Source organism: Sceloporus occidentalis, unplaced genomic scaffold (genome assembly GCF_023333645.1).
Source record: "Sceloporus occidentalis isolate IW3139 unplaced genomic scaffold, rSceOcc1.0.p SCAF_4, whole genome shotgun sequence".
NCBI lineage: Eukaryota > Metazoa > Chordata > Lepidosauria > Squamata > Phrynosomatidae > Sceloporus > Sceloporus occidentalis.
In genome coordinates, this window is record NW_028316984.1 from 3,704,585 (window position 1) to 3,717,604 (window position 13,020).

Genomic DNA, 13,020 nt, shown 5'->3' on the forward strand with positions numbered 1-13,020 from the left:
CCACCAATCCCATCATCCCCTGCCTTCTCCTAGACCCTGAGCTGTTCCCCTCCTTCAGCCTCCCACCAATCCCATCATCCCCTGATTGCTCCTGCATCCCGATTCTGGCCCCAGGGGCCCCCAGCGACCTAACCCATCATCCCCTGACTGCTCCTGCATCCCGATCCTGGCCCCAGGGACCCCCAGCGACCTATCCCATCATCCCCTGACTGCTCCTGCATCCCGATCCTGGCCCCAGGGACCCCCAGCAAGCTAACCCATCATCCCCTGACTGCTCCTGCACAGGGAGGTAGCCAAGGGGGGGGGTTCTTGGGGTCCGGACCCCTCCTTCCATTAGAAAAATGAATGGTGTGTGCTGCTGCACCGCCACACCCAAGCCCCATTATAATGGTGGCACTTAGTCTGGACCCCCCCTTCCTAAAATCCTAGCTATGTCCCTGTCCTGCATCCCGATTCTGGCCTCAGGGGCCCCTAGCGACCTTTCCCATCATCCCCTGACTGCTCCTGCATCCCGATCCTGGCCCCAGGGACCCCCAGCAAGCTAACCCATCATCCCCTGACTGCTCCTGCACAGGGAGGTAGCCAAGGGGGGGGGGTTCTTGGGGTCCGGGCCCCTCCTTCCATTAGAAAAATGAATGGTGTGTGCTGCTGCACCGCCACACCCAAGCCCCATTATAATGGTGGCACTTAGTCTGGACCCCCCCTTCCTAAAATCCTAGCTATGTCCCTGTCCTGCATCCCGATCCTGGCCTCAGGGACCCCTAGCGACCTTTCCCATCATCCCCTGACTGCTCCTGCATCCCGATCCTGGCCCCACGGACCCCCAGCGAGCTAACCCATCATCCCCTGACTGCTCCTGCATCCCGAACCTGGCCTCAGGGACCCCCAGCGACCTATCCCATCATCCCCTGACTGCTCCTGCATCCCGATCCTGGCCTCAGGGACCCCCAGCAGGTATCTAGTGCCTTTATGGCATTTAGACTTCTTGGAAGGTAATTCCCTCACATTACCATGTTACACGATGCATCGAGGCTCAAAATATGCAGCTTGCATAACCCTTTTGACTCAGATTGAAATCCATCATTAAATCCATTAAACATCAATCTTTTTCTCATCCTTAAAGTTTAACACAACTGCCCTCCTTTTTTTCCAAAGTAAGTTTGCCTCTCTGCTCCTGCAAAGATGCAAGAGCACTTCTATCCTGTTTGGATTAAGCTTTCATTTCTTTGCCCAGGTCCATCCCTTTGCAATCTCTAGACACCCTTTTGGCACACTGACAGATGCTCCAAAACTGAATGGAAAGAGGAGACCTCTCTCAATAGTTTCATCTCACAGGAGACATTTCCCCCCCCATGCTCAAATCACAACTAGATCAGATTTTAAACTCAAGAGTATTTCAATATTTTAAAGTTTTACCAAGGTTGTCAGCCAAAATGAATGGAATTGGAAATTTCCACCGGTAATTCTCATCTCTCAGTGCACTTCGCTTTTTCTGTAGAAAATGAACAAACATTAAGATTAACTTTACACTTTAGCAAAGAGAGAAGGTTTTTTTAAAAAAAACAAATGGCAATATATGAGGTTTGAAAAAGACTCACAGGGAGTAAAATATCTCCTTGAAAGAGGTTGACTCCAGTAGCTAGGAGGGAGGAAACAGAGGAAGATTCCACAGTTCATTAAAGATTTTTGAGTGCCCCTTGCAACAACAATCCCAACCCCAATCCCAGTATTCCAGTCCTGGGCCCCATCACCCAGATAACATAGATGTACAGATGACAACATCTTTGGAAATGATTTATTTCAGAAGAAAAAGTGATTATTTACAAGTTACAAACTGAGTTGTTACCAGTGCTAAACTTTAACGTAAGACAATATTATTCAGTTCTGCTAAATTTAGGAAACACCCTTAAATTTGTATTCCCTTTACAAAATGTCCACTTAAATCAGGGGTGGGCAAAGTACACGCTGTGGATGGCCCTCTTTGTGGCCCTCTTCTTTAAATGTATTTAAACAATAATGGCACAAAACCCCACGATCTGCTCTGCTGCCAGAATTCTTCAAAATTCAAAATCTTCTCTTTTGCACTTGCTGCCTTTGTTTGCAGCAATGGCCAATTGCCTTGGTCAAAAGGGATGGTGAAGCAGGAATTCACATTTGATCTGCCATTGTGGGGTCACTCAAAAGGTAGGCCTACCTACCCATCTGCTCCCTTATCTCTATTTTCATTAAGAGCTTTGTGGTTTGAGGGCAAGGAGAAGTCTGAGGGCAAGTAGAGATTGTAGGAATTTGTGTTGAGGTGGAAGGCAGAGCCTGGCTGACTCCTCCACAAGATGTTTCAGTAAACAAACAAACAAACAAACAAAAAGTATGAATTATTACACTTTATGATTAATTTAGCAGAGTTAATATTAGAAATTACATAATAATATTTAATTAAGCATTACTTTTAATGTTTAAAGTTCTTAATGTCTAACTAACAAGTTTAATGTTTAATTTTAAATATTTTAATCATTTGTCAACTACAATATATACTCGACTATCAGTTGATCTCATGTATAAGTCAAGGGTAGGTTTTGGGGCCAAACTTATGGATTTTGATATGACCAGTGGATAAGTCGAGGGTAAAATTTAGGTGCATATAACAAAAGATCTAAAGGATGAAGCAAATCAAAATAATGTCAAAGAAGTTACAAATTTTCAGCTGACATAACTCTTTGTGCTCATTCTTAAGGTTGGCTGGATGGGGGAAAGTAGTCAATGGCGGGATACATACCGCCATTTAGTACATATAGAATACGTACTAGGGTTAGGAAGGGGCGGTGCTTCCGCACCCCCCTAACCCTAGTACGTATCCTATACGTACAAGATGGCGGTGCCCCTTCCTCATGGGCGCCGCCATCTTTGCGTATCGGACGCTGAGCGTCCGTACGCGTCGCGCCGCTTGTGACGTAGCGAGCGCGCCCCTGGCGCCTCGCTACGTCGCAAACGCGACGGTAAAAGAAGCTCCATTTTGGAGCTTCTTTTTCGGTCCGCGCGGGAGTCGGGCCGTCTGAAGGCTCCGGCTCCCCCGCGGACCTACTGGCGGCGGCGGCAGACCGCCGCAAAGCGGCGGTCTGTACCCCGCCAATGCTTCCAGGACAGATTATACTCTTGCTTTTCACCAGGGGATGGTTCCTTCTTTTAAATAAGAGTTAAGATACAGTACTTAAAATAACCCATGGATAAGTCGACTCAGGTTTTTTGGGTCAATTCTTTGACCTAAATTTCTAGACTTATACATAATTATATAAAGTAATTAAAAAATAAATAAAATAAATAAATGAAGCCCTCAAGCACTTGGTCAACCAGAGAAGTGATGCCTTGGCCCCAATACAATTCCCTACTCTGGCTTAAATTCTCTGCTAATAATCTGCTTGCAAAGTGATTGTGGAGATCATCACATGAGAGTTGTATATATTCGTCTGTGTACAAATATTAACTATTATTTTATTTTATTTTAATTTATTTATTTCCAAGATTTATATCCTGCTTTTCTCTCCACAGTGGGATTCAAGGTGGTGGTTATAAGTTCTGTCGTCTAATACAAGTTCTGTCTTCTTTATTTGTATTTCTGTTATTTCTAGTCTCCTGCCTGGTAAAAGAATGTACCTCCTTGTCCTAGAACATGAGTGGACAAAGTGAGTCTAGTTGTGGATGGACTGTAGATCCAAGGAGTCCTCACCATTGGCTAGACTGGCCAGGGCTGATAGGAGTTACAGTCTAACAATATCTGGAGGGCTGTACTTTCCCCACCCCCTTTAAGCCTCAAGGGCATGAATTCCACAACCTTTTCCATCAGCTAAAGGGACAGAGGTGCTACTGCTCTAATAGATCAATCTCAGCAGTCATGACACCACCACTTTGTTGTGTGCCTTCAAGTTATTTCTGATTTATCATGACCCTAAGATGACCCTGTCGCAGGCTTTTCTTGGCAAAGTTTGATCAGAGGGACTTGCCATTGCCATCTTCTGAAGCTGAGAGTGTGTGACTTCCCAAGGTCTCCCAGTGGGTCTTACCCAAAGTCTGCCAGCTGAAGCGGGAGACACCACCACATGCACTCCAAAATGGAAGAGTATGATAGTAATGACAAAGAACATTATCAGACAAGGGAAATTGGAAGTATAATTCAATAGCAATCCGAATGCAATAATGGGGTTTAATGTTATTGCGTGATAGACTACCACACGCAAATTCGGGCAATGGCATGCTATTTTCAGGCAATGGGAAGCCAGTTCGAATGCAATTCACATTCACGTAAATTCGCTGAACTAGCGAAGCAAATTCACATGAATGCGTTCTGGCCCCACTTTCTTTTCATTCGAAATTAATAGAAATTCCTCATGTGTGATAAAGTCCAAAGATAATTGCAGAGACTTGACAATCGAGGTGCTGCTTTCAGTCAGCGAGGATAGCTTGGTTTTGGTACCAAGCATCATTTGCTGTGTTTTAGACTCTGAACATTTGTGAGGGGACAGAAGAAGGGTGTCCTTGCTCTCTTTACAATCTGAAAACCACAGGCTCTGCTGGAACAGAGTTGGAATTATGCAGCCACTAATAAGGACCTGTAAAACTGATCTAGTTCCACTCCTGTACTACTGCAACTGACAGTTTTTCAATCATAATAATGAAGAGATTCCCCCCCCCAAACAACAACAACAACAACAACAGGTTGAACCCTTAACCATCCCAAATAATGGAGATTGGTCCTCTCATTGGACACTATTACAATTCATGAACTACATCACATGAAGTCATTTGGAGAATAATGGGATGGTAGCGGTAACTGAACTGTAGGAGAAAATCATCACACTTATTTTTCTCCTCTTTTGTGGTGATCCCGTCGCATAAAAAACCACTACACACCTATAGTCTAGCTACAATCATTTGTGCTACAATCATTTGTTCAAAAACATGTAGATTTATTCTTGAGGGACAGGGGTTAAATAGTTTTTCTTTTTGGATCCATGTACAGATATGCATCAGGAATCTGTACGTGGAGGTGGGGATGGCAAGTGTAGAAGAGAAGACACAAATATACCAAAGAATAACATACAATCCTCTATTTTGTCCAGGAATGCAAAAATTGAAACAAATATTCTATTGAAAAATACAATGGGTTTAGCATTATAAGTGAAAATGTTCTTATCAGTAAAGACCAGGAATGGCCCTTTAAAATATATATAGGAGCCCTGGTGGCGCAGTGGTTAAATGCCTGTACTGCAGCCATTCACTCAAAACCACAAGGTTGCGAGTTCAAGACCAGCAAAAGGGCCCAAGCTCGACTCAGGCTTGCATCCTTCCGAGGAGGGAGCTAAAATGAGTACCCAGACTGTTGGGGGCAAATTAGCTTACTTGCTGTTTGTCGCTATGATCTTTGGAATAGCGGTATATAAATAAAACAAATTATTAATTATATATATATATATATAGAGAGAGAGAGAGAGAGAGAGAGAGAGATTGGATAAGGACCAGCATGCTGTATTAGAAACAAAGTGCAAGAATCTTCTGGAATTTCTTTAATTCCTTTGTAACAGACAAGAGACAAGACAATTTACCTGAATTTATTTCTGGGATATCTTTTCTCAGTTCACCAGCATCAGCATCTAATTAATAAAAAGAATCGTATTAAATTTCTGGTTCACACTTTATTTTCATGCCGTAAAGAAATGAGAAATAAAAAATATTTTAAAATTAGGAAATTTGAATAAATTCTTACCATTGTTCTGTAGCAAATGCTGGATCTAAGAGAAGGAAAAAAAAATAATGTGTTCATTTTGTTTGGCAATCACAGAAAGGTAAAATAAAGTAACTGGATTAAGACTTACTGAGAATGACGTGCAATGTAAAAAAAGAATTGCAAAGCTGGAGAACTGGAAAGCAGTACTAGCAGAAACCATGGTTGACGTGACTGAAAAGAAAAAAAAAATCTTTTAATCTCTTCTTACATCAAACCACTTCTTCCTAGAATGCTTAGTTGAGACTTGTAACTTTGTTTTTTATGCGTCAAGATATACCCAGAATTATGAATAATCAATTGCCACTTAAGGGCATGTCAGAACATCTGGCAAAGACTGTGTGGCTTTTATGCTCTTTTCCCATTTTGTACAATACCACCCTGAGAAGCGTACTTCGTCCTTATGAGGTTAGCAGAAATATGCATATTGTTATTTATCTGTTCTTTTCCCACAAAATGAATGAAATGAAGATAGCTTTTGCAGAAGGAAGTTTTTTTTATAGATAAAAAAGAACAGAGTAAAACAGTGGAATGTTCATTACTTTAAATTTGAAAAGCCTCTCCACTGCTATTGGTAAAGTGTTTAGCCCTGCCTCCCAAAGAGGGGGAAGAAAAGAAAAGAAAAGAAAAGAAAGAAGTGGAAATTGGCTGAAAAATTTTAAATTTTTTAATTGGATTATTAAGATACAGTTACAAAGAAAGGAAAGAAGGAAGGAAGGCCGAGAAAGGCAGAAGAAAGAGAAGGGAAAGAACATGGGATATGAACTTGAACTAAGCTGAATTTTTTTCAGGGAGGATTGGAGTGATCAAGGGAAGGGGCTCCAAAAGAAGGCTGACCAGATGTCCTTACGGCAAAGGAGGACAAGGCACCACAAAATACAGGACATTCAAGAAAAATGGGGGACTAAATAAAAAGCTAAAAACACTTATAGGAATGTAAACTCATGCTTCTTAGTCATGCTCAAAATGGAGGAATTCCTCCCGGCCAGAATATTGAAATGTAGGATGTGTCCTGGAAAAGGAGGACTTCTGGTCACCCTGTCCTCAAGATCCACAAGAGCCACCTGATTATCACCACTGCTTGTTGTTTTTCCTAAGAACATCTGTTGTTTGGGAGGGACTAGTAGGAGTAAACTAATGCAGTTTAATCCTTATTTTTTATTTCTTTTCCTACTGATGCTTTGTTGCCATTAAATATAGAAGCAAGTCAAATTATTGAATATTGAGAACACACATGTTGTTATTGTTAAGCAGGGATAACTTCTAAGTGTGATGTATGAAGTTGCATCTGGCTGTCACATGTATTAAGGCTTATCTCTGTGCAATTAACTGTTAGTGCTGAGGAGCCATCAGATAGAGCAGAAATAAGCATTAACTTATTTCAGTGTATTTTAATTTTGATTTCAACATTCTTGGAAAATCAACTTTCATTTCCTATGGACATTGTTGTCATTAACTTTAAGTAAATTTCAAAAGCAAATATTTTTCACTAATGGGGGAGCTCATTGTACCTAGAATAATGTGTGATATGGACACTTTGCTTTGAAACTTCATCTGTGTGGTCCCCCCCCCTCCAACCCTTTACAAGGGAGAGAAAGTGGGGAGAAAGGATTCATTCAAATCCTGAAGTGCCTGTTTCATATCCAAGGTTGATGTGGATTCAGCTCTAACTTTACATCAAAGTTATGAGCTCATCATTATTAACCCAAGAGGCCATAGGTTTCAAATATGGACATCACTGCACAAATAATCAGAGCTGTGCCCAAAACTGTATAGCTCAACAGAATGGGTGTGGATTGCTGATTAGCATTGCTATGAAATGAGATTGTATCTGCATTTACCGCTGCTTAAAATAGTGGGCTTCACTGAAAATTAGCCTATTGTGGGGGCGGTGTTCATTTATTTATAGGCCTCTGAGATTAAATCTGAACTCTCAGCCTGTTCTTTTGACATCGAACACTGGTGATATGGGCAGATGGTGTTCATGAATATGCTATTGGAATTCTTTTTAGTTACAGAGAGATAAATTAGCAGGGAATAAAATCCTTTGAAGAGAGTTTTAGGGAAAAAAACATTTTTGAGGCTTCACTGTAGTTCGCTGACCTGCAGGCTCCTTGTATAGACGTCATAAATTTTCCTTATGATTACACACAATTATCTAGAAATATTTCAGACAATAAAATAAGCTTTGAACATGATATTTGAACATGTGAGCTTTGGAAAAGAGACTCTTCAGTTGGACTAATACAGTGGAGGATGGTTTGGGAATAACTGACTCACACCAGAAAGAATTTGCCAAACTAGATACCAGAGGCCTTTTCACAGTTCTAGCACTATGATTATGCAATAAGGGGATTGCAGCCCAAAGTAAGTAAAGAACTAGTAAAGGAATACCAAACTGCTCCAAATGAATTCAGGTCTCCAGAGCCTTATAAACTGCATCAAAAAGTACTAAGGGAACTTGCAAATGTAATCTCAGAACCACTGTCAATCATCTTTGAGATTCTAGGAGAATAGGAAAGATCCCAGCAGAGTGGACATGGTAAAAGTTGTTTCCATTTTTAAAAAGGGCAAAAAAGAGGACTCAAGCAACTACTGACCAATGAGTTTGTTGACGACATCAAGAAAGGTTATAGAAAACACCATTAGTCTAAGTCTATGTACATTTAGAAAAGAGTGGTGTGATTACAAAGACCCTACATGGGTTTCTCACAAACAAGTTAGGGCAAACTAATCTCTCTCTTGTAGAGTTATGAGTTTGATAAATCAGGAGAGTGCTGTGGATATAATAAATTTTGATTATTGTTAGGCGTTTAACAAGGCAATTCATGTAATTCTTGCAAGCAAACTGGTGAACTGTGGACTGCATGTGCTATTGTTAGGTGGATTTGTACCTGTTTGATTAACCAAACCCAGAGAATGCACATCAATTGTTGATCTTCATATCAGATACAAATGACTAGTGGGGTGCCTTAGGGTTTTGTCTTTGGTCAGTTGCTCAATATTTGTATAAATTATTTGAATAGTCTATTAGAAAGCATGCTTATCAATTTTCGATATGTCACCGAATTAGATATGGTGGTGGTGGTTGTGAACCTTCATAGGTTGTCATGTGCCAATGCTAGAATCCTAGAGTAGGAAGAGACCACAAGGGCCATCCAGTCCAACCCCATGCCATGCAGGAACTCTCAATCAAAGTATCCAACATTTCTCCCTGCTCAAAATCATTTTGTTTGTTTTAGCACAGCTATCTAATCTATTAAAGTAATTGTGAATTCCGAACCTGTCCTCTGAGCTAATCCTCTTAATTTACTGTCATCTGCAAATTGGATAAGCATACTCTCTATTCCATCTTCCAAGTCATCAATAACAATATTGAATAGTACTGGGTCCAGAACAGAACCTTGAGGCACCCCACTAGTCCCTTTTCCAGGATGAAGAGGAGCCATGGCTGAGTAGGTTGGTCAACCAATTAAAAATTACCTAACAGTCGCATTGTATAGCCTATGGGGTTTTCAAGGTTATCAAGGAGGACCTTGTCAGAGACCTTATTGAAATCAAGCTGTGCTACATCCACAGCATTCCCTTTATCTACCAAGTTTGTGACTCTGTCAATAGAAAAGAGACAAGATAAGTCTTGCATTACTTGGAGAAATCCATGCAGATTGTCGCTTAAATGATCTGATCTAGAATCCTTCCTGGTATTGATGTCAGACTGACTGGGCAGTAATTACTTAGGTCCTCTCTTTTTTTCCTTTTTGGAAGATGAGAACATCCTTGTCGTCTGTGACCTCTCCTATTGTCCAAGGATTCTAAAAGATTATAGACAGTTGCTCTCAGATTACTTTGCCAGGTCTTTCAATAGCCTTGGATGCAGTTCATCCTGCCCTGGAAACTTGGGTGCGGTACAGAGTGCCAAAAAGAGGCGCCTTCCCGACGCCTCTATTTGCTCCATAGGAGCACGGCAGCAACCAAACTGCAAAGCATCAGAGACGGCGTGGTGATGTCGCAGCTGCACCGCCCCGTTTGGAAGCGGTGCAGCTGTGACATCATTATGCGCCCCGTCTGGTGGGCGTGCTGCAGCTATGGCATGTCCATGATGTGCGAGGGTTGCTGGGCGTGTGGGCGCTCTGCCCACCAGGCAACCATCGCATGTGATGAGGGCGCTGCAAAGGCCCGTTTGTTCCAGGCCTTGAATTCATTTAGAGTAGCCAGGTAATTTTTGTATTAATTCTTTACCTATTCTGTGCTGCATTTCCCCTATTGTATTATCTATTACATTTTCCCCAGGTTTAGCACTGTTTTCCTTTTCAGGGAAGACCAAGGCAAAGGAAGTGTTGAATTGTTCAGCCTTTGTTCTGTTGTCGATTAGCATTTTGCAGTCTTCTCCATGCAGCAGCCCTATCATTTTCCTTGTTCTTCCTTTTGCTAGAAGCCTAACCAAAAAACAAAACAAAACAAAACAAAAAAAGAGCCCTGTTTATTGTTTTCAACCTCTCTAGCAAACCCAAGCTAATTCTATGCTTTAGCTTTTATGATTTTTTCCCTACATGAACTAGCTATTTGTTTGAATTCTTCTTTGGTAATTTCTCTCTTTTTCTGTCTCTTGTAGATGTCCTTTTTGAGTTCACTTGAAAGTTCTTTAGACACCCATTCTGTTTTCTTTAGACATCTCCCACTTTTCCTCCTCACCGGAATTGTTTGAAAGTGTACCTTCAATATCTCACTTTTAAGAAACTCCCATCCCCCATGAATCCCCTTCTCTATTAATATTCCTGATTATGGCATCGCTACCAGTATTTCCCTAAATTTACTGAAATCAGCTTTCATAAAGTCTGAATGTGCATCTGACTATGCTTGGCTTCTATCTGCTGTATAACAATCTTCGGGAGAACATGATCACTCCCACCTAATGATCCTGCCACTTCCACCCCATTAACCTGATCATCACTGTTGGTTAGGATCAGATGTAAAACAGCCGATCCCCTTGTTGCCTCTTCGACATCTTGGACAATGAAATTGTCTGCAAGGCAAGTGACGCATTTGTTGGAGTTTGAATTTCAGATCGTTTCCAATTTATGGCAACCCTCATCATGGAACTTGGATGACGAAGTGTGTTCAAAGGAAGGTTTGCCTTTGTCTCCCTTTGAGGCTAAGAGATTATGCCTTGTCTAATATCACCTAGTGGATTTCCATGACTGAATAGGATTTGAATACTCATTTCCAGAGTCATACTCCAAAGTTCAAACCACTACACTGCACTGGATCTCTCAAATGGGGTGGGGGTAATGAATACACCAGAAGGCAGGATTGGGATTCAAAATGTCTTTGACAGATTGGAGATTTGGGACAAAACTAACAGAATAAATTACAGTGGGCAGAAAAAACAAAGGACACAAAAATTGGATGTGGGATAGCTAGTCTGAAAACAACTCATGTGAATAGGATCTAAGGGTCTTAGTAGACTACAAAGTAGACATGAGTCGACAGTGTGATGTGATAGCCAAAAATGCCAATCCAGTTATAGGCTGAATGAACAGGAGCATAGTGTCAAGATCAAGTGACACTTTTAAAAATACCCATGGAATTAGTAAATTATGATGTCTGATGAGCAGAGGTCTAAAGTATCAGTCAGTACAATACCATGTATTGACACTATGGCAGGAATAGCCCCCACACTCTCTGAAACATCATGAATTTTAGGAACCGTCCTTTTCTCCCTAAAATCCTGAAGCAAAACTATTTGGAGGGACTTAAGCACAGTGGTACATCATATGTTTTCATGGAAGGCATCCTATTTCTTCAAACCCAAAAATTGCCTGTAGATAAAACTGGGCAAGCTTGAATATGGTGAATATTACAGGAAGGGAGGTTTGGAAAATCTATAGGAATGAGACTTTTATGGGTATAGGATTGCCTGAGAAACAATTCACAGTAAGCATCAATATTCGGGCTTCCATAGAAATTTGTCCTGTCTCCAACCCGAGTATTACATTTGGGATGCATGTTGGGATTCTTGTAATTGCTCTTTAAAAATTGATTTGAGCTACTTAGAATGAGTTGTAATCATTAAGTGTGTACTCCTGACAGCCATACAGCATCTGGGAAATTATTTTGCTGACAAATACTTGGATGGCTGCGGGGACATATTGGCCACCTTTAGAATAGAAAAAGGAAAGAAGTGCTTTGGTACTTCTTTGGGCACTTGCGATGGCATGCTTCGTTTGCAGATTCCATGATCCTGTTGACTGGAAGGTTATCAACAATTTATGAAAAATGATCAAAAATTATAAAGTGTGATATAAACTGTTTTCCCATCAGGCATCTCTGAGCATGACTAGGGGGACTTTTACTGATCTCTCCAAGCAATGGAAGGCTAAATAGAATTAACAGATACAAAATCACAATTTTGACACTACTGCCACAATTGTAATTTGTCCCCCAACAGACTTTACTGGGCATCAGTTGCGTGGGGACAAGGAGCTCCATTCTGCCAATAAATGAAGCATGATTGAATGGTTTGGTGTGTGTGTGTGTGTGTCAGAAAAAGTTCCTTAGGGGATATTCAGATGGTGAAAATAATTCAGGTATAATCTAGGTTGAATCTTTGTTGTTCACATGAATTTTGAATCATAGAATAGAATCAAAGAATCATAGAGTTGGAAGAGACCACAAGGGCCATCCAGTCCAACCCCCTGCCATGCAGGAACGCTCTGTCAAAGCATACCTGACAGATGGTCATCCAGCCTCTGTTTAAAGACCTCCAGGGAAGGAGACTCCACCACACTCCGAGAGAGTTTGTTCCACTATCAAACAGCCCTTACTGTCAGGAAGTTCCTCCTAATGTTGAGGTGGAATCTCTTTTCTTGGAGTTTGCATCCATTGCTCCGGGTCCTAGTCTCTGGAGCAGCAGAAAACAAGCTGGCTCCCACCTCAATATGACATCCTTCAAATATTTATTTCTATTCCATCATTTTTTAATTCTTCACCTCTTAACCTTCTCTTCTCCCGTCTAAACATCCCAGCTCCCTAAGTCGTTTCTCATAGGGCATGGTTTCCAGACCCTTCACCATTTTAGTCGTCCTTCTTTGGACACGCTCTAATTTCTCAATATCCTTTTTGAATTGTAGTGCCCAAAACTTGACACAATATTCCAGGTGGGACCTGACCAAAGCAGAATAGAGTGGCAATATTACTTCCCCTGATCTAGACACTATACTTTTATTGATGCAGCCTAAAATTGCATT

General features: G+C 41.3%; 1 protein-coding gene across 1 annotated transcript in view; it reads right to left on the reverse strand.

Annotated features, from left to right (window-relative positions):
* The window catches only part of LOC149313430 (meprin A subunit alpha-like), a 36,949-nt gene extending 24,959 nt beyond the window's left edge, over nt 1–11,990 (reverse strand). The window contains exons 1-5 of the mRNA XM_089522352.1: nt 11,902–11,990; nt 9,257–9,381; nt 5,595–5,642; nt 1,599–1,639; nt 1,417–1,492 (exon numbers count right to left, since the gene is read on the reverse strand). Coding sequence (XP_089378478.1) covers nt 1,417–1,492; nt 1,599–1,639; nt 5,595–5,642; nt 9,257–9,381; nt 11,902–11,990 — 379 coding nt within the window. The remainder of the gene's footprint in view (nt 1–1,416; nt 1,493–1,598; nt 1,640–5,594; nt 5,643–9,256; nt 9,382–11,901) is intronic.
* Nucleotides 11,991–13,020: the final 1,030 nt, after the last annotated feature.